The following is a 25,066-nucleotide window of genomic DNA, read 5'->3' on the forward strand; positions in this document are numbered from 1 at the left end:
TGACAAGAATGCAGTCTCATCCCCCCCCCCTCTCTCTCTCTCTCTCTCTGTCTTCCTTTGCGTTGATTTACGTGAGAATATTTTTGCGTGTCTAGAAACGACCTGTCGTGACAAATCGCGCGCACCCGCGATCTCAAATAAGGAGCGATAAGCGGGGAACTTGTTCCGATTTTATTAGCGCAACGGAATACGCTTGCAAAGAGTTGCAACCTCGGAATTTATTGACTCCATTCATCGAAGGACGATGAAGAAGATATGCGCTTTTATCCCGGACAAATGATCTTCGCGCACCTTTTTTTTTTTCCTTCACAACTGCCAATTTACTCGGCACTTTTGCACCGCGCCACTCGAATCTTTTTCGTCTTCTTTCCCTTCGTGCTCCGACTTGGTCTCTTTATCTTTGAATAGTAAATGCGGCGCGGCGCGACGCGGCGGTACACGAGACTCTTAATATTTTCAGTTCACTCTTTGCGAGACAAATTCAAGCAATAAATTGGTGCTTAGGTGGGGAAGCGAGAGAGAGTTAACGAATTATTCAATTGCCGCGTGTAAATTTTTCACTGATTTCCCGTTCCCGGAAACTTTGCGACGCCATCAATTTTTCCAGAGTCCCAAGTGCGCAAGTTGTGGCAAACGTTATTCAAAAACTCGGTATACCAAGTTCCGTGGATCTCTGATTTCGCCAACCATCAAGATCAATAGCCGCACACGGCAGAAGGAGCCGGGGAGAAGGACCGGTTCATTAAGTGCGTAACAGAGAAAATCCAGTCGGGCGGGAGGCAAAGCCGAATCGGTTGGCTGCCGGCGGCCGGTGGCCGGTGGCCGCCGCGGCTTTTGAATTTGGTTTCACGCCCAACAGATCATGTCGGAATTGTATTACGGCGGAGTTTCTCGCAAAGTTACCGGCCGTAATTGCTATTCTCGTCTGTGCCGGCATGGCACGGCACGGCACGGGCGCAGCATCTCGCATTAATCCCGCGTTTCGCGTGTGCGCGAGCGCGGTTTTTGCGCACGAGCAAATTTGCACCCGTCGCTGCCGGTGTTTTATTTATCCTTCCATAAACGCCGTGTTTTGCGAGTACATATTTTTATGTTCCGCGTGGATAGGAAAGATCGAATAAAAATTTTTTTCTATTTTTTTTTCAACGCGTACTCTGTTTTCCGTTCCTCTTTTAGAACAAGTACGACGGTACGATCGCATTCAATCGGACGAAACCAACAACAATCATCGAACAATTACAATCGCGACAAAGAGGTCGTCCACCTTCTCCGATATTAATTTCATTCAAACACGCGGAGTATTGTATCCAAGTGTTGATGGAACATGTATTCAAAGGGAAAGAGATATCAAACGTTAATTACCAAGCATGCGTCGAGAGGAATAAATTATTTTCTAGGTAAACCCCGATACGAGCGCGTGAGACTTGGAGATGGAATAAGCGAGATCGCTCTGGAGCGTTTTGATCCGCATGGCTTTTCGTCGTATTATGTAACGCGCGTTTAATTATTTACCCGGCTGCTGCGAATAATTGCGTTTATTGCGATTTGCAATTTTGCACGAAAGGGCAACTCATTTGATTGAAGTATCTTTGCATGCGAGAACGCCTCGCGAAACGTTCCTTTCACCTCGACTCATCTCTCTTTTCGGAGTCCAGAAGAAGAGAAAGACTTTTCGCCGATTCTGAAAGAAAATATATCGCTCGAGTTAACAGTGAAAACGACATTCTTCGTTGGTTCCGTCAACAATTTGCGGTTCATCCGCAGCTAGCGTACGTGATTCGCATAAAAATCAAACCGCGACGCGGAGTCCACGTTCCTTTGTCGTCAGATAGCCGTCGCTATCAAAGGCCGGTAAAAAATTATTCAAGTAAATATGGAAGAGAAGAGAGAACTATAAAAGAGGAAGATGTGTAAAGGCGGAACGAGCGTAGATATATATTAGGAAGAAAATAATAAACGGGAAACTCGCGCAACGTCCACCTTTGCTACATTTTACAAATGAGGCAGAGCTCTGTAAAAACACACAGCATAATGGAATTTCCATCATTATTGCGGAAATTAATTACTCCTAAGTAACACACGTAACACTGAAACATTGCGCGATCGTCGTATATTGAAGGAAGATGAGTGCGTAATCTTCCGCGTTTAATACTAACTCGATATCCTTCCAACTTGTCTCTTTCGCTCAATATTTATGATAGCGGGGAACAGTATCAAAAAAGAGCGTGAGGGTATGATTTATGCGTAAAGAGGGTCTTTTAGCGCGAGGCGATCACGATGAAGGACGAGGGTCGAGGGCACGCCTTTTTAAAGGGCTGTCGATTCGCGGCTAGGGAAAAGTGGGATTCTTTTTGCGCGACCACGGCCGTTGTTCTTTCGGGGAAACTGCCGATATTTGCCTAATTTTACGCTTAGCATGCAAAGAAGCTGCTCTCACCCTTACATATCGAGGCAATAACGAGTTGCTCTTTTTTTCCGAAAGGGATGGCCTCTCCGCGACTCGTTCCGCAGCGCCTCCCGCCTCTCGCCTCCCGCCTCTGTATTCCAACTTGCGCGTCTTTGCGCGAGAACGTTCGACGTTTGAATCGACTGAGAGAATTATTGCGCGAGAGAATCCGCGTCATTGATCAAGTTTATCTATCGATAGCGCGACTGCTCTCTATAAGCCTCTCATTCGATTTATCTCTCTTATCCTTCTCGCTCGTACTTAGCTTTGAATCTAGCTCATTTTCCTAGCGCACAATCCTTTGCGAGGGAATAATGTTCTTCGACAATCGGCATAATTCTTTAAATATTTGAAGCAGGGCGCGATCAGCAAATATATTTAAATCTCTACAGTACTCTTCGAATAATACATAAATCGATTTACGTCAGATTATAAGTTGATAAGAGGTCTTGAAGCGAGGGCAACGAAACGTGTAACGTGTACCGACTCAATTTCGTGGACCACGAAGATAAATCGATTAAGATTTTTCTGCGATTTCTCGCTGCCAATGTAATCTTGTCTCGTAAAACTGCTCTCTGTGCCGCGCGCGCGCGCGCTTTTCGCCCACATATAGATCAGAAGAGTTATAAAAATACGCGCGCGTCACACTTTTCCAGAATTCCTCCGCCGCGCGCCGTCGCCGCTGGTCACCTCACCGTCCTCTCCCTCGCAAAGTCGAGCAATTGTCCGATCGGCCGTGCAGCCTCCTCTCTTCGGTCGTCGCTATGCGAGTAGCACAATTAGTTAGCGCACCGTGAACGTTTAGATGTATCGCAACTCGGACGACGAGCACCGTCGTTCTTCCTGCCGTCACGTCCCGTCGTCGCTGTCGCGCTTCGCCGACGTCGCCGACGACGACGACGACGACGACGACGACGACGATGACAAGAGTCAACGATTTGAGATAACGCGATCATCGAGCTCTAAGAGCAGGTCGATTTACCTGCGGCGTGCCGCACGTTCCACGTGTTCTTGTCGTAACTGCCGGCGCCGTTATCGTGGAACAACGCCACGGCGAATATTTCTCCCCGAAAGGGCGAGAAAGGGGATGGAACCTCGAGTATTCTAGGTGAATATGGGTGGAACCCGCAGCGTCGAGTTTCACGAATTCGCAACGGCGAATCCGAAACGGAGCAAGAGAGATAGAGAGAGAGAGAGAGAGAGAGACAAGAATCCACACAGAAAAAAAAGAATATTCTTGGTCTAAAAATAATTTTATTTTCAAAATGTTAAATGAATAAAATGCTAAAACGAAGAATTTCGTATCAAGAAAAATACAGTCTCGTTATTCAGTAATAAGTTTCATGTGAGTTGAGAGAAAAAAGAAAGCGATATCTTCAAACCAAGAATAAGAATTTTTTAATAATAGTTATTATTATCCAGACAATTATATTGTGCTCTTTAGACGAATGAAAATACATGTAATATAAAATGTAATAATTGTTGAAATAAAAAAATTGTCAGATTCTTTAATAGAAGATTAAATTACAAGCAAGAATATAATTTTCATACGTAAGCATGAAATCAGTTTGATACAGTGCACGTGCGTATCAGTCGCTGTTCTATTCGTACGAGGGAATGGACCCTGGGCTAGACCGAATTCAACTTTCGTCGCACGTTTGTCATCTTTCCGACCTCTTGGCTCGTTGGTACACGTTGTAACGACGTTAACATACGTCGACGTGCGCGCGTCGTGAAAAGAGGTAGAGAGTAGTAGGCAGTAGGCCTCGCCGCCGCCTACCGCCTACCGCCTACCGCGCCTACCGCCTACCGTACCATCGCGCGATCGATTTTTCCATTTTCTCGAGCGTTGACCATCGTTTTTCTCGATGGGTAAAGGTGGCGGAGAGCGAAAGGAATAAAGAACCCCCACGCGGTAGTGCGAACGTGGCGAACGTGGAATGTGCGCATTGCGCCAGCCAGACAGACCCAAGTTAAGTCCCTTGGATTCGAATCCAATATGAAAAATCCCGTCCATTCAAATAAGGCGACGATGTGTGGGAGGGTGTACGCGAGCAACAAGCTCTACCCCCGACCGGATAGAGCAGATTTTCAATATCCCGCCGTTCGCGAATCGCCTTATCGTATGACTTATTGAGTACGTTCGAAGCTCGCGCTCGTTCGCGAAGCTTTTGACGGATTTATCACGTGCGTGCTCGCGGTGCTCGTGGTGCTCGCGCGCGCGCACGTTATCTTGTAAATCGAAAATTTAACGCGCGATTCCATCCGTTCCTCTGCAAGTTCCACTTTGATGTCACTCATGGCAATTTTTCAACAAAGTCGCGAAATATTTCACCTTCAATTAAATGATAATAATATATTGTTTGTCGCACAAAAGATTGATTAACGACAGACTAGACAAGTATAATACAAGTAATGTACATGAAAGACAGAATATATGCGAAAAGGAAGCTATCGGCAAGATTACTAATATGATATGATATATCTATCCAAAAATAAAAAATATGTAATACGAAGAAATGAAGAGGTTGAAAGCAAATGATGTGAGTAGAACGCAATAGGGTCACAGATGTTGAGTAAAACACAACGGAGAGTACATATCAATATTAGAATACGAGTATACATAGAACACCGAGCATGAGAGATGATAGAAAAGAAGGCAAAATTTCCTCTCTAGAGAACAATTAGACGCGAATTTATCAAGAGGCAGCAGGTCCTTAAAGCGGGTTTTGTCTTGCGTCGACTTAAAAAAATCTTCCGCACATATAGTATATATAGCATAAATGTATACACAGAGAACACTGTGTATACGTCTATATAGAGTTGTGCTGGGATCTCGACAGTGCCGTCTACCGAGTCGAACTCGTACTAGGTCGGTGCAGTCACCACCTGGCCTAAAACCGCTGCACATCTCACCCTCTGAATTTTCTCGTCTTCCATCCTCCAGAGACCCGCATCTGTCAATCCTCGAGCGGATCGGACGCGGTAAGTACAGAGGAGTATCGACAGGCTCGTTCGCGATGGCACGCGATGAATTCTCTCGTGCGCGAGAGAGAGAATCTCTCCGAGAGAACCGCTTTCGGCGATGGAAGGAACGAGCGCAACACCCCTTCGTCGATCGCGCTTGGTGGATCTTCCTTTTCCTGCTCCGTTCGGCGAGTGCGCGAGGACCGTGTGTGCGAATCCGCGAGAGAGACGTTTCTTCTCCGCGACGAGAATCGCGAAGGTCGATAGCATCGCGCTCGCGCAATCTCCGCGTTCGGAGGAACGACACCAGAGACGACGACGACAGGAGGAGAAAGACCTGGGTGACTTGGCCGAGGAGTGGAAAAAAAAAGAGTACATGTGCGTGGGAAAGAGACTCGGGTCGGTAAACGCGCACGTCGCGAGATCCCTCTGGGTGAGATTCCGCCGAGGGCGAGGGCGACGGCGACGGCGACGGCGTCGAAGGGCTCCCGCTCCCGCCTCCAAGGTCTTGGCCCTTGACTCGACCGGGCCGACGCCACGCCGTGTGTTTGCCGGTATCGATTCGCCGCCGCCAGTGGATACACCGGGCGACGGGCGACGGGCGACGCACTCGGCTGTCGCCGCGCGACCGGCGCGACTGGTTGCCAGAGCGCGGCGCGTTTGCACACATCCCCAGATCCTGTCCCGCTCTCTTCGTCGAGGACTCGTCGAGATTCTCTCTTCCGACATCTGCCTTCCATTGTGGCTAACTAGTTGTTTCTCGCGACGATTCATGCTCATCGTTACTTTCTTCGTTCGTTGTCCGTTTCGCGTGACATGGATCATCGTCACTGGAGGGTGGTGGTTCCAGTCCAGGCGAGGAACTCGAGCGCGAATCTGCGTTGATGAGAGTGAGATGACCCTGTGAGTGCAAAGGAGCCCGAATTTATATCGTAGGTGCCCATCTCTTTTTCATCGATGGAGAGTCCTCCCTGCATTCATCCAGGTTTATTTGCCATCGTTTGTTCCCCTTCGCTCGGTCTGGATCCATCTTGAAAGAATGCGCGGAGATATTGTCGTACCTGCTCTCTTTCTATTCCCCTGCGCCTTTAGTGGCCAACAATCGCCGCAAAGCGGATCATCATAAACTTTATCGAGAGTTCGATAACATTCGTTCGAAAAACGATACGAGAAGAGACAGGCATCAGAGAAGTGGATGTAGTAATCGGTGTATGATTCACATGGAAACTGAAATATATATAAAACAAAAGTTATTTTAGATATGAGATTCCAATAACCGGAAATGACTAATATTTTTGCTTGACTATTTTTCCGATAGCGGTGATTTGTCATCAGTGAATTGTCAGTCAGTTTAACGTCGCGTAATTTGGTTATTTTCTCTTTTTAAACGAGTTCAAATCCCATCGTATTGAATGCGAGCGACGTCGACGTGTCGTACCGTGTCAATGCACGCTTGTCGCTTGTCGCTTGTCGCTTGTCGCTTGTCGCATACGCGCAGAAACGAAACGGAAACGAAACGCAACTCGTTGGATGCGCTGGACGCGCGCGTGTTTTCCACGGTCATCGGGTACTCATTGTCTTTCCTGACGAAAAGCGAAAGGGAGGAGATCGCCCGAGCTGTCCCGACCAACTCGAGAGCACGGAGAGCGAGATACGAGAACAAATTTCGTTCTATCGATCGTGACGCGCTCTCGTTAATAGCGCCATTCAATCGCAAGTATTGACGTGACGAAGGTCGACGAGACGAAATTTTTTAATAATAAGTCGAGTATTAAACCGATATGTACCGAATAACGCAAGAAATAAGGAGAGAAATGCCATTTTTCGATCGAAGCGGATTTTGATCTTTAATAATATTGGTAAATATATTTTTCAGTTCTACACTGAGAAAAAAATGCTGCAATATGAATTAAAAGGTACTTTGATTCAATTAAACGTCGAATCACGGACTACCATTAACGTATGTAGTTGATTCGACTAAATTTTATTCATTCAACTATATTTGTTATTGTCTTTACTCTTAATTTTTTTGTTTCATTAATACTGTTAGTGAATTAACAAAATATTTCAAATTAAACTGATGCTGTTGAGTCAACAGCATTTTTTCTCTGTGGTATAAAGTGTTTGACGATAAGGATTGTCGGACTATAGTTTTTTCAAATGTAGCATCATTATCAAATCTGACAATTAATTTTGACATATTTTCAGCTTCAGTTTAAGATATTTTTCGTTATCTTTACAACTATTCGCACTGTCGTTTTCATCACGTCTTTATGAAATATTCTATATCCACTTGTGATCGCATGACGACGCGACTAGACGATTAACACATCGTAGAATCCTCAGGCGCAAAGCCTGTTCTTTCAAACGCGTTTTATGTTATCAGTTTCATAAAATAATATATCTGTAGAACAGCTGCATCCTTCTTTCTTTCTCTCTTTCGATCGTTCCGGGAAAACCTTATTTTCTTATGACGACAATATCGCATGAATCGCATCGCGAGAATATATTGGCGTTTTGCGATTCCGCTTGTACGTTTCTCGCGGCGCGTCGCTTCGCATTCCGCGGACATCACGTAACCGGAAGCGTGGGCTATTCCGCCGTTTCCTCCTCAATCATCCGCTCGTCGTGGCCGCTCTTCGTTACACGCCAGCCGTCCGTAGTTTGCTCAATTTAACAACGCGAGATGCAGTTTTATCGTGCGCCCTTGAAGAAATATCTCTGGCGTGAAATTGAAGCGGTAAATCTGGTCGAGTTTTTCGCGACCCGTTACTATATGCGCGTTAATGCGCGTTAAGCGCGAAAGGCACGCGCGATGAGAGATACGAAATATCAGCCGCGAAGCGAACGAGACGCCATGGAGCGCGTTTTTCTATTTTGGTGCTAGGCAACGGGAAGGAGATGAAGACATTCTGAAAATAGAACGGAGCAACGTTAACCCGCGCCACCCACGCTGATCCTTCAGGAACCCCGTCCTCCTCCTCCTCGTCGTCGTCGTCGTCGTCGTCGTCGTCGTCGCGGGGCCCTTTATCCTTTCCATCTTTATATTCTCTTATGGAATTTACCTCGCTTCTCTCTCTCTCTCTCTCTCTCTCTCTCTCTTTCTGACTTATCTCGACTTCCGTTGAACCTGAAATTTGCGCGTATTTGCATGATGATGCTCGACGACGAGGACGATGACGATGCTAGATGACTAAATTCCGCGCTCCGCTTATGGCAACTACCGCGAGAGGTGGAAGCGAGATGGAAGAGATCGTTCCTATCCTCTCGTAGTGGAGTTAAATTAAAATTTAATGAACCGCGGGACCCGGGTTCCCTTTCATGTCACAGAGATCCCGTCGCGCGTCGAGGAGGATGCGCTTAGATATGCGCGTGCCTTTAATTACGTTAGCTCGGGTGTCGCGGAGCTTTGCGTTCCGCGATGCGGTAGCAAGCGCACTCCGTGCAGGACGTGTCAATGACCTGTGGCGGGATATCCCACAGTTGTTGGTTCGCGCCAGACGATCCCCGCGAGACTCGACGTCGATTACGACGCGTTCAATCACATATCGTTTTCTCTGATTTTCAGAAGGAACAGAACGACAGCAAACAGAGGACGTCGGCGAGCTCGACTTACAACACGTTCCCGGATGACCTGTACTTGGATGATCAGGACGCCTTAGAGGGTTCCGGCCGAGGTGGCAGCGACAATCGCGACGACCTCGAGGCCTCGGGCAGCGGCCTTGGCCCTGATGACGAGGACGGGGACGACGACCATGGTATGACATTCGATATCTCTCTCTTTAAATGCATTTTAACCAGACTATTATTTCTCAGTCGGTTAATAAATCTCTTAATGAAGGAAAGATTAAATGTTACAATGTCATTTTTGTTTATTACAATGTTTATCCGATAAGTAGCCTGTTTTCTCAACGATAATTCCATTTCGTATATATCAGAGATTTCTTGCTAATTTTTTATACAATATCCGGTTAGTTAAAAAATGTCAATTGCCAAAGTAAAAACGTAAAAATATCGTACGGGGATCACAAAAGCGACGGCGCGATGTCGGAAGAATTTTTCCAAAAATTGAAAAATGGACGATATCGGCGCGTATTCATCGTAGATCGTTTCTCATCTCCAATCACTGTGATTGGATATTTCATTTTCAAGTTTTGCGTACGCTAGTCGAAACGTCGGAAAAAAAAATTTCTCCCAGATCTACGTTTGGATCTATGGAAGATATCAATTCTAATGCATTCTTCATAACTATGTTGCGTTACAGAGTTTACCGGTAATAATGGATTAGAGATCCCAAGCAAACCGACCGAAGCGAGACCTCCATACATCGACGAGACAAATGTCAAAACTAAACAGCAGGTAAGCGTGTTTCTGCATTTATATAATTTTACAAAATTCCTATTTGAATCCTGCATTACGCAAATAAGAAATTTATGGAATTCTATTACCGTCCAGCATTCATAACTATTTTGCACAATGCGAAAATTATTGTGAGCAGCGCAATAATTATTGCCTTTTAATGCAAATCGTTGGATTTGTTCCATTGGAACAAGAGCACAGGTCACAAAGCAACTTGAGCAAAAGCGTAATAAAAAAAGAAATTGCATTTTATATATTGCAGCAGTATATCATATTTTCGCGACATTTTACGATATTGCGCTTGATGCTTCTTGCACAGGCGTGCAATCTAATTTGGCCGATTAGAGTGCTGACGCGACACTTTCCGCTCGGAAGGAGGGATTACTATATTTTTGTTCGACGACACGCGACGCGCGCTTCTTCTCTCGCATGGGATCGCGAATTAAACAGATTAAAGTGATCGAGTCGTATCCAATTTCCAGACTACCATTGACACCGTGAACCGACCCGGCAACGAGATCAACGTAATCGAGCCCTCAGGCACGGAAGACGATCACGCTGACAACACCGACGAAATCCACGAGGTCTATATCATGAATCCGAAACCCGGGGACCGCGCCAGCTCGTTCTTTGCGCAGCCAGGCGTACTAGCCGGTGAGTGTAAAAGTGCAGACGAAAGCTTTCCGTCCAACTCGAACAAAGAGTGGGTATCAAACTATCTCGAGAATCGAAATAGTTCGATATCTGTAATTTTACAGAGACGACGCGGCGATGTAAGATGATTATTAACGCACGTATTGACCGAAAGCTATACTCTTTACAAGTCCGAAAATTATTAAATGTAATACATCTCGATCTTCGTACTTTCAGCTGTGATCGGCGGCGCCGTAGTGGGTCTCCTCTGCGCGATACTGGTGGTCATGTTCATCGTGTACCGAATGCGCAAGAAGGACGAGGGCTCGTACGCTCTCGACGAACCGAGGAGATCGCCTGCGGCGCAGGCTTTTCCTAAGCCGGGCGCGCCTCACCACAATCGGGAGTTCTACGCTTGAGGCGACGGCGGCGCGATGGCGACTTCACCGATTCCTCTCGCGATCTCACGCTGCCGAGCCGAGTAAAGACCCACCGACGATCAACGCCCGCTTTCGGAAACCCGATGGTCGATGGTGAAACAATTACTACGGCGAACCGCATGGCACGCGCTCATAGACTCTCCCGAAAGATGCAAAGTTTTATTCGAGAAACGTCGCTCAGAACGTCGGCCGCTTCTCGATTACACGGATCCCCCCCCCACCCACACACACACACACACACACACACACACACACACACACCTCTTCAGCGGTCCCTGTCGATATCTCCCTTGTTCTTAGATTTAAATCGACCGTTATAACATATCCCCCACCCAACTATCCGCATTCTTTCCCCGTTTTCCTTCTCAGAAAGCAACTTTTCAGTAATTCTCCCAATGATGATTCTTCCCCCTTTGATTTTAAGCTCGAGTCGCAACAACGACGTTCACGCGCACGACTTCTCGGTCGTTCGAATTTTTCTTGTCTCCAAGATGACTGTATTTTCTTACGCGCTGTATCTCATCGTGTTCAAAGAGAAAGATTTACGCGAGTAAGAGATTCTGAGACAGGATGAATTCGCGATTATTGGCCGATGGACCGAACGCCAAACTTTTTCAGCTTGACGCCTAGTTTGCCCTGTGTAAACTTTCCTTTCCGTTATCCTGACTTTAACCACATCCGCTGATCTCCGAAAAGAATCTCTTTGGAGTGTAATCATCCCGGCTGGTGACTGAAGCGACGGACAATGAACGACGAGACTATGGTTCTCGTATATATCCCGTCGAGACACCGTCGGCGAGGTTGCACCAATTCCAAGATGCATTTACAAGCGTATTTAGAGAGCGTATATATATTATATATATACATATATATATATATATATATATATATATATGTGTATATATATGTACGTGTATGTATACGTATATACATGTACAGGACTGAGAGCGTGAAAATTCGTGGGCGATAAACGCCGCTGCTATGTCGTTAATCATTCTGTCTCTCGGTGGAAGGAGGGAAGGGAAGAAGGATCGTTGCGGCGTCGTGATTTCTCTCCGACAGCAAGAGCAGCGAGGAGTTAAGCTGCAACCTCGTTCGCGCGTTGCTGCTATTACTTGTTCACTCCTTTTTTTTAAATTTACGATATTTACTTTTTTTTTATACGAGCGCTTAATATTGAGTTCGACAAAGATTTAGGTCTTTTATTGCGCGTTCGCGTTCCGATAGGGGCGAAAACGGCGGGACTCGTCGACCATATTGATCGATTGCAGAGAGGATAAAAGGCGCCTATATTAAGAATATGTGTTAAGCATTAATCGTAGCGCGACCGCATCGACCTACATTATGTATTCTAAGGGAAACAAAAAAATATTTCACGTCGATGCATTTCTAGAAATTGTACATGTTGCACAAAGTGGTTTAGAATTTATTTGGTCGATCGGTCGCCATTACTGTACATATCGTTATAAAAAAATAGCGATTATTTCTGAAACATATATAAGATTTTATACGTATTTTCTCTGCGCAACTTTTATCTTTGTTTTATTATTGAACGTTGAAAAATAATTACTTCAACGTTCGTATCTCGAGTTATTCAATTGTCTTTCGATTCGTTTTCTATTGATTTGATTATTCATTTCTAATGCCAATTTCCTGCATGTTTTTTGCGCGAGATAGGTGTATCTCAAATTTTTAAGATAAGACTCAATGGTAATTGAAAATGGTATTGACGTATATGAACTTGCTCGCAATTTAGATCATTTTATTGCTTCGATAAGTGCTTTATGTAAATCATGTTTAATATATCGAGAATTTATATATAAATACTGAAACTCCCAGTAATATTGTGAATAACATATTTCATCGTGTTCGCCAGGAATTTAGCAAGTTTTATTAGAATTCTTTTGTTGTATAAATCGCCAATTTGCGATTAATGCATTTAGCAAATAAAGTAAATCCTCAGTTAGCGTGCCATATCTTTTTGAAACGCAAACTGGCAGAGTGCGTGTTGCTGATGTCGCGATCGACATTTCCATCTTCCAGACTGCATTTCTGCAGAAATAAAATGCAACTCTTGAAACGTAGGGGAATCCCTTTATAGAGACTGAATATTTTTTATTTTTCCAATGCTTGAGAGTATCGGACGAACAGAAATAGCTCATGGGGATCCAGTGAATCAAGCTTGCATGACAATGGAACGTCACACCCTCCTTCCACCCATAAGATAAAACATCCCACTTTTATTATCCGGATCGACTCTGATGCTGATGATATAAAAATTCTTGATTTATCCGTCTAAAGTGTATCTTATTATCTCGAAGATTCTAACGACGAAAAGTCACGTTGCTATAAAGTGAAAGACGGATGCTACGTTTGACAAGCACAATTACTCACGACACGAAAAAGAAAAAAGAAGAAATATGTGGTTCCTCTTTGCCCCAAGAGCGGTATAATAGCGCGCACGCCTTAGCACGACAGAAATGATGCCATAATGTTGTATTAGAAAGCGAAAGGGAACACGCGAAAAGCGATATAAATGCGTATATATTCGTTCGTATCGGAATTTTTTTCCCACGGCGACATTCGTCACGCAATCGATCCGCATCGCGGAGTCCACTTATTTATTAACATTTTTTCCCTCCACTTTACACGATGTTTCTGTGGCGATTTTGCCTTTCTGTCGTTCCCGTTTCTTTTCTATAACTTTTTTTTATGATCCTGCGCCGATTCTTGAATCTCTCTCTCTCTCTCTCTCTTTCTTTCCTGACAGTACGTGAGCGTCGTCTTTTCGCAGAATCCGATCCGTTGCGGAAAATCGGACACGTTGAAGTAATTAAAAGTATATCATGCCGATACTGCCATATATACTACGTAAGGAACAGCGATTTGGTACGAAACTCTCACGAATCCGCCTTATAATCACGTTGTTTGTCACTTCACGCCACTCTCGATCCCCATCATTTTGCAAATTTTGTCCTTTGTCCGTTTCTCCTCAGTTCATTCTCGTGTCTCTTACGTCCAGATGTGCTGATTACTATTATGAAAAGTGTATAGAATTTACTAAACGCCTTATTTATTTTATTACCGAGAATATTGTAACTCCCTCTCATCCACGGCAAATTTATTGTTTCGATTTATTCTTTGTTAAACATAGCATCATGGATTGTATTAACAATTTCTTTTCGGCATATCATAACTTTATTTGCATTTCAATCAATTAAAAATTACTTGTACGTAAACAAAGCCTCGAGATTTATTTGCGCTTTCAAACGACTCAATTTTACTAATTTTACTGAATTTTCTTTTAGTGTATTTAAATTTGGAACAGTACACATAGGAAATCAACCAATAAGGATAGTAATAAGAACATTAGTATAACGATAGTTAGATATAATGCCGATTATGATCAAAGAAATATCCCTATTCTCCCTTTCGTAACTTATTAAATCGGTATTTTTTCATTATGTTTGTATCTTAATTTTCATCTTTTCTAATGTGGATCGATTAGATTCCTCCAATACTTCACACGATTCTTTTATCAATCTACAACTTTTTAAAAACAGCATGTGTTACGGTTTATCTATAATTCTTTTTTTCTCCAGTATCTCTCTTTCTCCTTCTCATCCTCTCGCCCTTTCCCCTCTCTTTCTCGGAAACTCTCGTGTGAAGTAAACGAGGAAAGACCTAGAAATTGGGGGCTCGTAATCTTTATTAATAATCGTACATGATATAGATGAAATTGTTCGTTAGATAGTAATTAATTGACCTCGTGGTGTATCGCTTGCCTTAGCTCTTGCTAGCTTATGCTTCACCATGCGGCCAATTAATGTCTGAGAGAAGAAATTAAGAGGGGAAGAAAAATAATAATTGTAATGAAATCATATTTTATAAGAAGACGTAATTCCGTAAGACAACTATAGCAATGAGAAGTCAGTCTAATACTAGACAAAGCCCATAGGCCAGGTGGACGAATGAAAATAATTTTAAAAGTGAATTAATATTTAATAATAACGATAATATTAACAATGTTATTTTTTAAGTGTAAGTACTGTCATCCCATTGCTTCTCCTCTTCCTCCTCCTATTCCTACTCCTACTCCTTTTCCTCTTCTTCGTCCTCTTCCTCTTGTTCCCTAATTGATCTATTACATATATGTGTATATATCTCCGTCTATGCACGAACCCACAAAATACGTATATACATGTATATGTACTTATATATACATAGATATATTCGCTCGCGCAACTGCGATAAAACGCATTTGTTTCGGTTTTTCTCACTAAAGTGTTTTATATTATTCTCCTACGTTTTCTTTCTGAAATTTTAAATCAACTTCCTGCTATATATATGTATAATCGCATGATGATAACGAGCCACCAAGCATAAGCAGTTTCTTATTAAATGCAAAAAATGAAATATTCGTGTTATCGCTGTTGCGGACATCAAAGTAATTATTACGTTATTCTTAATTAACGGGAATTAATAATTGCACTATATTAGTATAATAACAAACAATAATGTATGTCATCGCTCCTATTCTGTAAATAAATACTATACCGTCTAAGGAAACGCTATTTGAAAACTTTTTTGAGATGAGATGAACATCTCTTCTATTTCATACAATTATGGAGTTCAGGGATTTTTAGAACCGTACACCGAAATAACGAAGGAAGATTATTTGCACTTTATTTGTATATCAAAATATAGTATGTATTCATACCTTCGAGTTACATTAAATTGCTATGATATCCTCAAAGGTAAATCTGTAAATACACGTACTATAGGACATTTAACTGTAAAAATTACATTTTTTTCTTTCATTAAGATTATCATTTGCAGAACAATACTTTGCATGTGCCCTTATTTCACATATACAATATTTATATTTCATAAAATATATCACTATCAAAAATATCAATCACATTTTTAAAGATTGATTCATGAACGTAGAAAATACTTTATACGTAATACATAAAACAGAAACAATATTGATACAGATGCCAATAAATGTACGTTTTCTTCAATACAAATACGTTTTCATCAATCTTATAAAAGTATTTCTGTTAAATTGCATCATGTCAAAATGTCTTTTAAAAGACAAACATTTTAACATGAAACATCGAGACATCATACAGAATGATTCTCAATGATATCTCAATACTTCAGATAATCTTGAAGTTTCATATGAAAATAAGTCGCCCAAACTTCTTTTTTTTCCAATTTAAATTTAAAAGTAATAAAAATGTCAAAGAGAATGTATGCGTGCATATGTAAACTTTAAACAATCTAAACAATTTATGTTCATATATTCTTTACTATCTCAATTATTCTTTTGTTTTAAATTTATTCCTGAAGCATTGATATATAACATACAAGAAACATCTTATATATATCTCCATATAATATCAATATATCATATTATATTGTGCGATAATTATTTATATTACTTATATATTATATCATAGAAAGTGAACGAAATTTGTTATATTTGAAGCTCTTTTCTCACTATAGCTATACAGAATTGATTCTTTTTCTTTACAATGTGTAAGAAAAATTAGTTTCTTTGTATGTTAACACTCGAATTTAGTAATATGAATTGCTAAAATATATCGAAAATATATCGATCTTTTTATTATTCTCTTATTATTAGTAAATATACATTACGTTTACTTAGTATAAATTGATTAATTTATACAGCTATTTACCGTTTTTGTATATTTTTTACTAATTCATAAAACTTCTGTATATTTTACTAATCCATATTATTGAGCGTATGTGATAGTTTGCAAAAGGATTGATTTATTTCAATTTATTCTACAAAAAAAAAATATTTTTAAATATTAATTTTTTTAACGTAATACTTTGACGTTTATAACTCAATATAACGATCATGAGACAGAGTATCTTTTAAAAAATTCATTAAATTTGTTGCAGTATTTGCAATTTATAATGATTAACTTGTTCCACATTGGAAATTATGCAAGATAGTTTTGTGTCTCTTAGTAATGTAGGCATATATTTCCATGCAAATTTATTGAAATGAAATTAAAAAATGGCCTTATTCATTACGTTAATTAAACTTATTGGCTGACTCTTTTCTGACAAACGCAATATGACTATAAATTACTTTTAAGAAAAGGCTTGAGATATTTATGGAATGATTGATTAACACTCTCCTGATTTAAAGGACTTTTCATTACCTCATCAAAAAGACGCTGATATACATTACCGTCATATGCACCGAGCGCAGATGCGAGAATCTCGTCGCGAATATCGAATCCATCAACGATACCGACAGCATTTGGACGGATTGCAGCGAGCATCTCTTCGAAGCGTGCCTGGAGCGCCGGAACATCTTCATTATTCAGACAAGAAAACTGTAATTATAAAAAGCATTGTCATGTTAATGAAGTGATTCGGTATTTCGATAATTTCCGGTATACGATAATTGCAGTGACACTAACACGAAGGAAATCACCAAGTCGTTGCAATACCCAATATATCGAGTACAATTCACAAAGTTGTGTTAAAACATCGCGAAACTGTTTGGATACGGATGTCAATCTCTTGACATTCTCAACGAATCTCATCACCAAGAAAGCTCGGCAATGAGATTCTGCGCAATGTGCTAATTCAATGCTAGTTTGATTCCATGCGTCTTCTGGTGACACACCACTACGTATTCTGCGATCCATGTTTTTTGTCGCCAAACGAATTTTGCTATAAAAACACAAATTGCGATAATGCTGTTGCAATACTATCTTTCACTAACAAGTTTTTGAACAAATATCGATTACGTACGTATATATGCATACGCATATATACATATATTTACCCTGCAGCTACCGCTTGGTGTGCTTGTACAATACACGATAAAGTATTTTTCCAAGGACGTTGTTTTACTCCACGCGAAAGAACAACTAAATATTCGACAGTTGGCGGCAGTGGTTCACCGCCAACAGCTTGTCTCCAAGCTTTCACCAGATATCTAGCGGTTTGCAAGAGCAGAACCGTGTTTTCGCCTTCGTAAGTGCAAGTAGCAGTCACTAAACCATAAGTCGCTGGCAAGTTGCTCGCATCCATATAACCATGTCCACCACATGCCAATCGTAACTGCTCAATACCAGTAGCTCCGTCTGACGATGCAACTGCCTTTAGACAACATGCCAGCGCATGCAGCTGAAAAATATAATTTTATGTTTTTAGTAATAATGAAAATTATTTCAATTTTAAATAAATCTTTTTAATATACGAAATTTGAAACAGCAATCATTTCCACTCTTATAAATAAGGTATTTTACTATACGTTACCTCAGGTAGTCTTTCTAGTTCTCCCTGATCTAATTCAGCTGTCACATTATTATACATCTCCCAAATCCAGTCGGCGCACATTCGAAATGCGAAACATGCAGCAAGATTAGGAAACAATTTATATTGTTGTGTAACATAATCCATAATTTGTGATTCCGGCTCGCTGAAATAAATTTAAAAAACATTCTAAAATTATATTAAGATGTAGAATTTTTTATGCAAAATTATACAAATTTACTACAATACATGGGTACTTTCTATTTAATGACGCAAGTCGATAAACATCGTTCTAATTTTCTTGGTATTCAGTGAATAACAAAGATAAGACGCTTGTGTCACTAAATAGAAATGAAACTCTATATTGAAGTTACCAGGAAAAAAAATAAATTTGTTTAAGATCGCTGTCAAAATCCTAAAAATAAAACAGTTAAGTGTAAACAAAGTGTAATGCTATTTGTTAAAATTACAGTTTTGAATATTGATGTTTTAGTTTATAATTGCTATACAATAGCTGACTGTTATATGGATTGAAAAAAAAAAGGATAAGCAAATTTTCGATAAGATATGTGACTTGTTTCAATATCTTTATAAAGAAGAGCAGGCAATATGTCTACCAATATAGAAAATAACCATATAAACTTTTGAAATTTTTTTGCTGATTATAGGTATTATCCTGTCAGTAATTTATTCTTTTATTACTACGTACTCGGGTTTTATCTGACTCTGTCGTCTCACTGCACTATATCTAATAGCTATTGTCACTGCTTTTGACAGGTAATTCGAAATATCGCGTACTAATACCACTCGAACGAACATCATTGTACCGTAAGTGAGTTTATCACTAGACGCTTTCACGTAAGTTCCATCCTCTAACACCTGAAAATTCGAATGATTAGACTTTTAAATTTCTCCATTAAACTTTCATTAAATAAAATATAATATGTAACGGACTCGCGAAATTGACAATAAAAGTTGAAAAAAGGCGGCTAAGGACACATATATCGGACAAGGTTCAAAAATTTTTAATTTTTGATTTTGTATTGTTACAAGTTATTAATTTTCCTTTATAGTCGAACCATATTCGATAAAGTTATACTTATTATTGGTTCTCATATTTTTAACATTTCACAAATAGAGCCTTCCACCTCGAGATCCCCAGCAAACTAATTTGTAGCGCTCATCTGTATATATAGTATGCTGAAAATGGTTTCAAGATGTGAGCCGAAACATTATACATATTTTCATTTTTAAAAATTCTTTGAATTTTGATTCATTTACAATGATCATTTCCGCGGTTGATTCGTACTAATCGCCTTTATTTTCACTTTTATTTTCATTAAATAACTACTAATCGTAAATAATTTTACCCCTTCTCCCCCCCCCCTCTCTCCCATTCCCTATTACCTGAGAATTTTTCATCAGCATATGCTCGCGCGGTATTCTGACGTTCTCGAAACCGAGAAAGCCATTATTAGTTGCATTCATTCCTAACTTGGTACCGATTTCACCAATCTTTATACCTGAGAATAAAGGTGAATCTTTTAACATGAATCATTTTATCGTTCACAAATGCAATATTGAATGAAATATAAAGTTTAAAAACGTAAAATGCATTTACGGTTTCATATACCTGGTAAAGGTTCATGAGTATCCTCGTCCCTAAGTTGCACGATAAAAGCATGGATACCTCTGCATTCTCCTTTTGTATATAATTGTGCAACAACAATTGCATAATTTGCCGTATGACCCACTGAAAGTATTTTGTTTTCCATGAGGTTTGAGAGCAAAAATATGTTATTTTTGAACAAAAAAAATGACTTACAACCACCAGGCCACCATTTATATGATGTCAAAGTCGGGCTATTTAATATAAATTCTCTGGTTTCAGGATCGTAAGTCGCTGTAGTTTCCAAACCTCTAATAAATGTGCCATGGCCAAGCTCCGTCTAAGAATACATAGTTTTATTATTCTAAAGATTAAGCGGTTTTTAGAATATTTTAATAAAAAAATGTATTAAAAATAAACCACGATATAAATGTGAGGACAGTAAGAAACATACTTGAGCATAAGTACCGATGATATCGCAATTCCAAGCCCTAGATATCCAATGTCCTTGCTGTTCGACAGTACCCTGTCCCATAACAGTCGGTATGAACATCACATAGTGCAGTGTCATCGGATTACCGTCCTTCAGTATCGCTGAGCCTAACATGCCTCCTAAAATTTGTCTACAGAGCACCACAGATGCTTTTGTCAACTAATGCTTATTTAGATTTGTAAGAGCTCACATTTAGCAAACATTTTTTCTTAGTGTGACATTGAACTTTTTAATTAGATTAAATATTTAATTTTATATTAAATATAAAATCAAATTCAATATTATTTTGAGTAAATAATAATAAATATTTATAAATATCTATAAATAATAGTATCTTATTTGAAAAAATTATACTTGTAATTAAAATATTGAACTTTGATTTGAACATGTTATATCGAATGTAAGATTCTCTCTCTTCTCTTTCAAAGTAATGACAAAACATTACATTATATATCTAAACATCTTACGAAAAAACTTCCATGCCGCCGTTTTCTGAGTCATGTATTTTCTGTAACACTCGACATCCTTTCATTATTGCATCTTCGTAAATTTCTTTGTGACTCTTGTATTTCGCAGGAATTTTGTCATGCAGAAGCGGATCACTTAAAAAGAAGTTTTCTGGAAATAATAGGCTCAAATTACTAATTGAAAGAAATTTAATTACGTTTTATGTTAACCAATACAAATTAATTTTGACGAGTTATGCAAATCCAATCGATATGCTGACACATAATAAATAATTTAAATAGCCAAACTGATCAGATTAAATAATTAAAAAAAAAAAAAAAAAAACAAGTTTTAAATGAGCAGAACAAATTAAATGATTAAAATTTATATTTTTATGTAAAACCGCTTTTTATATAACTTCAAAAAAGTTTCGGATTAAAGTTTCTTGATAAATTATGATTAGAATGCTACACACACTTCCAAACAATTCCATCAAAAGTTGCAAAACCAGTTTCCGAATAAGAATCAGAATCAATGAATTAGTAATGAATATTATTCAAAGAGAAACTTTTTGCGACTCTTGAATTATTCATTTGCATAATCCTTGATGTGAATTAATAGATATTTGCTTTATTATCCGTAAATGAATTTGTTATAGATTGATTTTTGGAAGTAGCATTTAATTAAAAATAACGTAAAACAAAAATGCATTTTTCAATATGCCTGCATTAAAAGTTGTCTCGCTTTAACTTAAAATATGAAAATTTTTCAGCGAAAAATGGAAGAAAGAAATATTATTGTTTCAATCAATTTAATATATTTGTCTTTATGTCGCCAGAATAATGATTTTTCTGCAAATCATTCACATATAATTCGCGTCAGTATTAATAACAACAACGGTAAGATAAACGTAATTAGTTAAGTGTAAAGTCTAATATGGAAATATGACATTCAAGATAATTCATCTTGAACATTGAACCGAATAGCTGCGCATGCTTGTGGAAAATTCTGTATATTTATTGGCTCTTATAAACTCATAAGGACTCAACCGTAAAGTACACAGTAAAACTTAAGAGGTAAGCGAATTCAACTATTCACAGTCAAAAACTTGGGCCATAATGTAAGCGATTGCTGCTAATTCAAAATGTTAATTATCTTGTGGTTTTCGTCTTATTTTTCAAGCTTTTATACGCTATAAACTTTGAACGTAATAAAATAAACACAAATAAAAAATTATGGAAATTAATGATGGAAAAATAATAAAGCTAAACAAGCTCTTTACTGATGCAAACGTCATCAAATGAATTTGTTTACGTAGCAGTAGCAAGATTCTGTAAACGTTCTTGCAAAATGCGAGATAATAGCGATAAAATAATATAGAAATTTTCAACTAATCACAAGTATCTTTATAATTACACGATTATTATGCAGCTTTTTTATCACATGCAATATCTGCGCAACGATATAACTACATAACGATATCAATACTGTCGTTAAGAGTTACAGAATTTCGATGCAGCAGAGACAGGAAGTAACAAGTTGCTAATAACGCTGTTATTGTTACTTTTACATAATAATGATTTGATAACGACGTTACAAGTTTTCATAATTGTAATGGTAGCACTAAATTTAGAATGATCTCTTTTAATAAGTAACTCATTATCGTTGTGCTTCACTCATTAAAAGAAAAAGTAAATTGTAACTTTACGTAACGAGTCGAAGTAACATATTACACCTGTATTCGTTACGTAACGACTTAACTAACGGCTTACTTTTTTCAATATTGCGCAATGGTAAAGGGTTACTAAACTAAAGTGATTATTTCAATTTTAGCGTTACCATTACTATTATGAAAAATTATAATGTCATTATCAAAGCGTTATTATAAAAAAAATAAAAGTAACGATGATTCATTACTTGTAACGCTTTTTTAATTCCTATCCCTGCATCGATAGCGATAAAATTCTTTTATTATTCGAATACATGTTCTGATAACAATTTCATAAAAACAATTAATATTTAACAATAGAATACAGATAATTTCATATACAATATTTATTATTTACGAGAAGCAAACTGTCATTTTTGACATTTCTTTTAGAAACGTATAGCACTAGTTTTATGTTTTGCATAAAGATTACTAAATATTGTTATGATAAAAAAGATTGGTACGTACCGATGGAAAAGAAAAAACAAAAAACAATTTGAAATAAAAGTATGCAAAACCGCTGCGTTGGAGATTGTTGCAATGTTATAATAACGTTTTACGTCTTACATAAAGATTACTAAATATTGTCACGATAAAAAAGATTGGTGCGTACCGATGAAAATGAAAAAAACAAAAAACAATTTTTTTGAAATAAAAGTATGCAAGACCGCTAGCGTTAGAGATTGCTGCAATGTTATAATAATAACGTTCTAATGTTAAAATCGTGCAACAAATATTTTTACAGCGTTTTTGTGCATTTATAATTGTATGTTTCTGTGCTGTATGGCTGCGGCGTACTTTAGAACGCACTTTTGATGATTATTATTTAAAGATTTTTCATTGACTAATTGTAGCCGATACGAGCAGAAACCACGAGAAGTACCACTAATTAAATTAAAAGGAAACCGTGATCTTAAAAATCTAAAGTTACTTTTTTTTAAAAGATTTAAAAAAAAGCATCAAACATGTATGTAAGAGAGAAAGAAAGAGGGAGAGAGAGTGTGCGTGTGCGTGCATGCGTGTGTATGTGTGTGTGTGGGGGGGGGAGCGTACCTCTACAAATAAATCATTGTAATAAATCATATCTTTAATCTCCTTTAAAAAAATAATGATATCACAAAAGAATATAGTCTAACTCACGATCTCTTCTTTTGATTCTATAACCTTTCGGTGATTATTTTCGATAAATTCTTTAACCATATAAAAGAAATGTTGAAGAATCTATAAAATCAGAAATGTTGAAAAATCTATTTCTGATCGTTCATGACTGACATTATAGGTTCTATTTGATATGCTTATAATTTCAAAAAGTATTATAGCTTCCATTATTTTGCATATTAGGATTTTTATTTCTAAATTAATTATACACACACACACACACACACACACACACACACACATATATACATACATACATACGAATAAAATATCTGATATTTGAAAACATTTCTTTAATAATTGCAAGAAATTGAAAAAGAGTGCTGGGTAAAGTACAAACTCTCGCGCCTTTCACACTTTTCCCACTATTCAACACGTATTCCCAGAAATATCATAGAAAGTTGTAAGCCTTTACATCTGCTTACATTGTAACTGCAGGTCATTCGCGTTTTATAAAAAATTGCTCATTGCAATTTACGATTGTTTGCGTGAAAGTAGATTAATGACTACATTCATTTATTAAGTATTTATTTAGTTATCCGTTTATGTTTTTCATTTGCTCGTGCGACAGATAATATTAAAAGTGTAGAGAAATATTATAAGAATAAGATAGAAATAAACTGAAGAATGAATGTACAAGCATGCATAGCTTTTATGAGTTAAAGACATTCCGAGGCGGAATATGACATACAAGATTCAATGTGTTATCGCGAAGAAGTGAGTAATAGCTGATAAATAGCCGGAACGATTAATTGAAGTCCAGCGATTGGGCGTTGACATTTTGCGCAGACGTTCGCGGCGAGAAGAAAAGGAGAGAGTAAACCAGTAAACCAGTAAACCATGCCACGCCACGCCATGTGACGTGATGTAATTAGGCCTCGTGTCTAGCATGCGCGAATTAATCAGTGCGAAGGTGTGAACCGACGAACCTAGTTCGCGCCGATGCTGTGTCTTCTCCGCATTGCCGTCCCAGAAACTCGTGAGTTCCGCGGGATTGAAGCTGCATCTCTCGCGCTCGCGCCGCAGATCCGCGTTTATGGTCTCCATCGTTACCAGCTGACTGTGGGAACAACTTGTCACACGTTCTAGAGCATCTACCAATAACCGACCGATTGTTCGCGCGAACGGTCAACCGATTCTCTCACGCGATCACTGGTCGCAGTTGTAATTGACGACAAACGCACCACCACCGCACACCGCACCACACTGCCACGCACCACCGTCACTGGAGCGTATAGAGCGTATAGAGCGTATATAGCGCTATATAGCGGCCACGACCACACGACAGTCACGACTCCGTCCGCTCCTGTCCGCTCCCGGCTCCGTCGGCGCTTTTGATGTAGTGAGACCAAAACGAAGGACGCATGCGTCAAATAAGTTGATAATACCGCCATCTGAACTTCCCTTCTCGTTTCTTTCTCCCTCTTCTACTCTCTTTCTTCAGCTTGATCATTATTTCATTACCGATATTAACGACCGTCGATCTTATCAGAAGTTA

General features: G+C 39.1%; 2 protein-coding genes across 3 annotated transcripts in view; one reads left to right on the top strand and one right to left on the bottom strand.

Moving 5' to 3' along the window:
* LOC105200384 (syndecan) overlaps positions 1 to 15,406 on the top strand; it is a 70,566-nt gene extending 55,160 nt beyond the window's left edge. The window contains exons 2-5 of one of the 2 annotated variants that reach the window (XM_011167912.3): positions 8,982 to 9,171; positions 9,678 to 9,772; positions 10,255 to 10,426; positions 10,643 to 15,406. In XM_011167912.3, coding sequence (XP_011166214.1) covers positions 8,982 to 9,171; positions 9,678 to 9,772; positions 10,255 to 10,426; positions 10,643 to 10,824 — 639 coding nt within the window. In that variant the 3' untranslated portion in view covers positions 10,825 to 15,406. Of the gene's footprint in view, positions 1 to 5,744; positions 6,317 to 8,981; positions 9,172 to 9,677; positions 9,773 to 10,254; positions 10,427 to 10,642 lie in introns of those variants that run through there. The other variant, XM_039448520.1, reaches the window with a different exon arrangement.
* A 100-nt stretch (positions 15,407 to 15,506) lies between these two features.
* On the bottom strand, positions 15,507 to 24,901 carry LOC105200386 (probable peroxisomal acyl-coenzyme A oxidase 1). The gene is made up of 11 exons (XM_026132796.2): positions 24,498 to 24,901; positions 20,723 to 20,873; positions 20,217 to 20,385; positions 19,979 to 20,102; positions 19,787 to 19,906; positions 19,561 to 19,676; positions 18,863 to 19,032; positions 18,157 to 18,319; positions 17,681 to 18,024; positions 17,310 to 17,565; positions 15,507 to 17,222 (listed from the first exon to the last, which is right to left on the bottom strand). Exons 1-11 carry the CDS (start codon positions 24,613 to 24,615, stop codon positions 16,962 to 16,964), a joined length of 1,992 nt encoding a protein of 663 aa, XP_025988581.1. The 5' UTR covers positions 24,616 to 24,901; the 3' UTR covers positions 15,507 to 16,961.
* Positions 24,902 to 25,066: the final 165 nt, after the last annotated feature.

This window comes from Solenopsis invicta, chromosome 4, assembly GCF_016802725.1.
Source record: "Solenopsis invicta isolate M01_SB chromosome 4, UNIL_Sinv_3.0, whole genome shotgun sequence".
Lineage (NCBI taxonomy): Eukaryota > Metazoa > Arthropoda > Insecta > Hymenoptera > Formicidae > Solenopsis > Solenopsis invicta.

Excerpts from the sequence above, each read along its gene's own strand:
- LOC105200386 (XM_026132796.2), bottom strand. The coding sequence starts at position 24,615 with ATGGAGACCATAAACGCGGATCTGCGGCGCGAGCGCGAGAGATGCAGC. Across the intron at positions 19,907-19,978 it reads TAAATGGTGGCCTGGTGGTT|TGGGTCATACGGCAAATTAT; the intron begins GTAAGTCATTTT and ends AAATACTTTCAG. Across the intron at positions 19,033-19,560 it reads TGCTGATGAAAAATTCTCAG|GTGTTAGAGGATGGAACTTA; the intron begins GTAATAGGGAAT and ends TCGAATTTTCAG.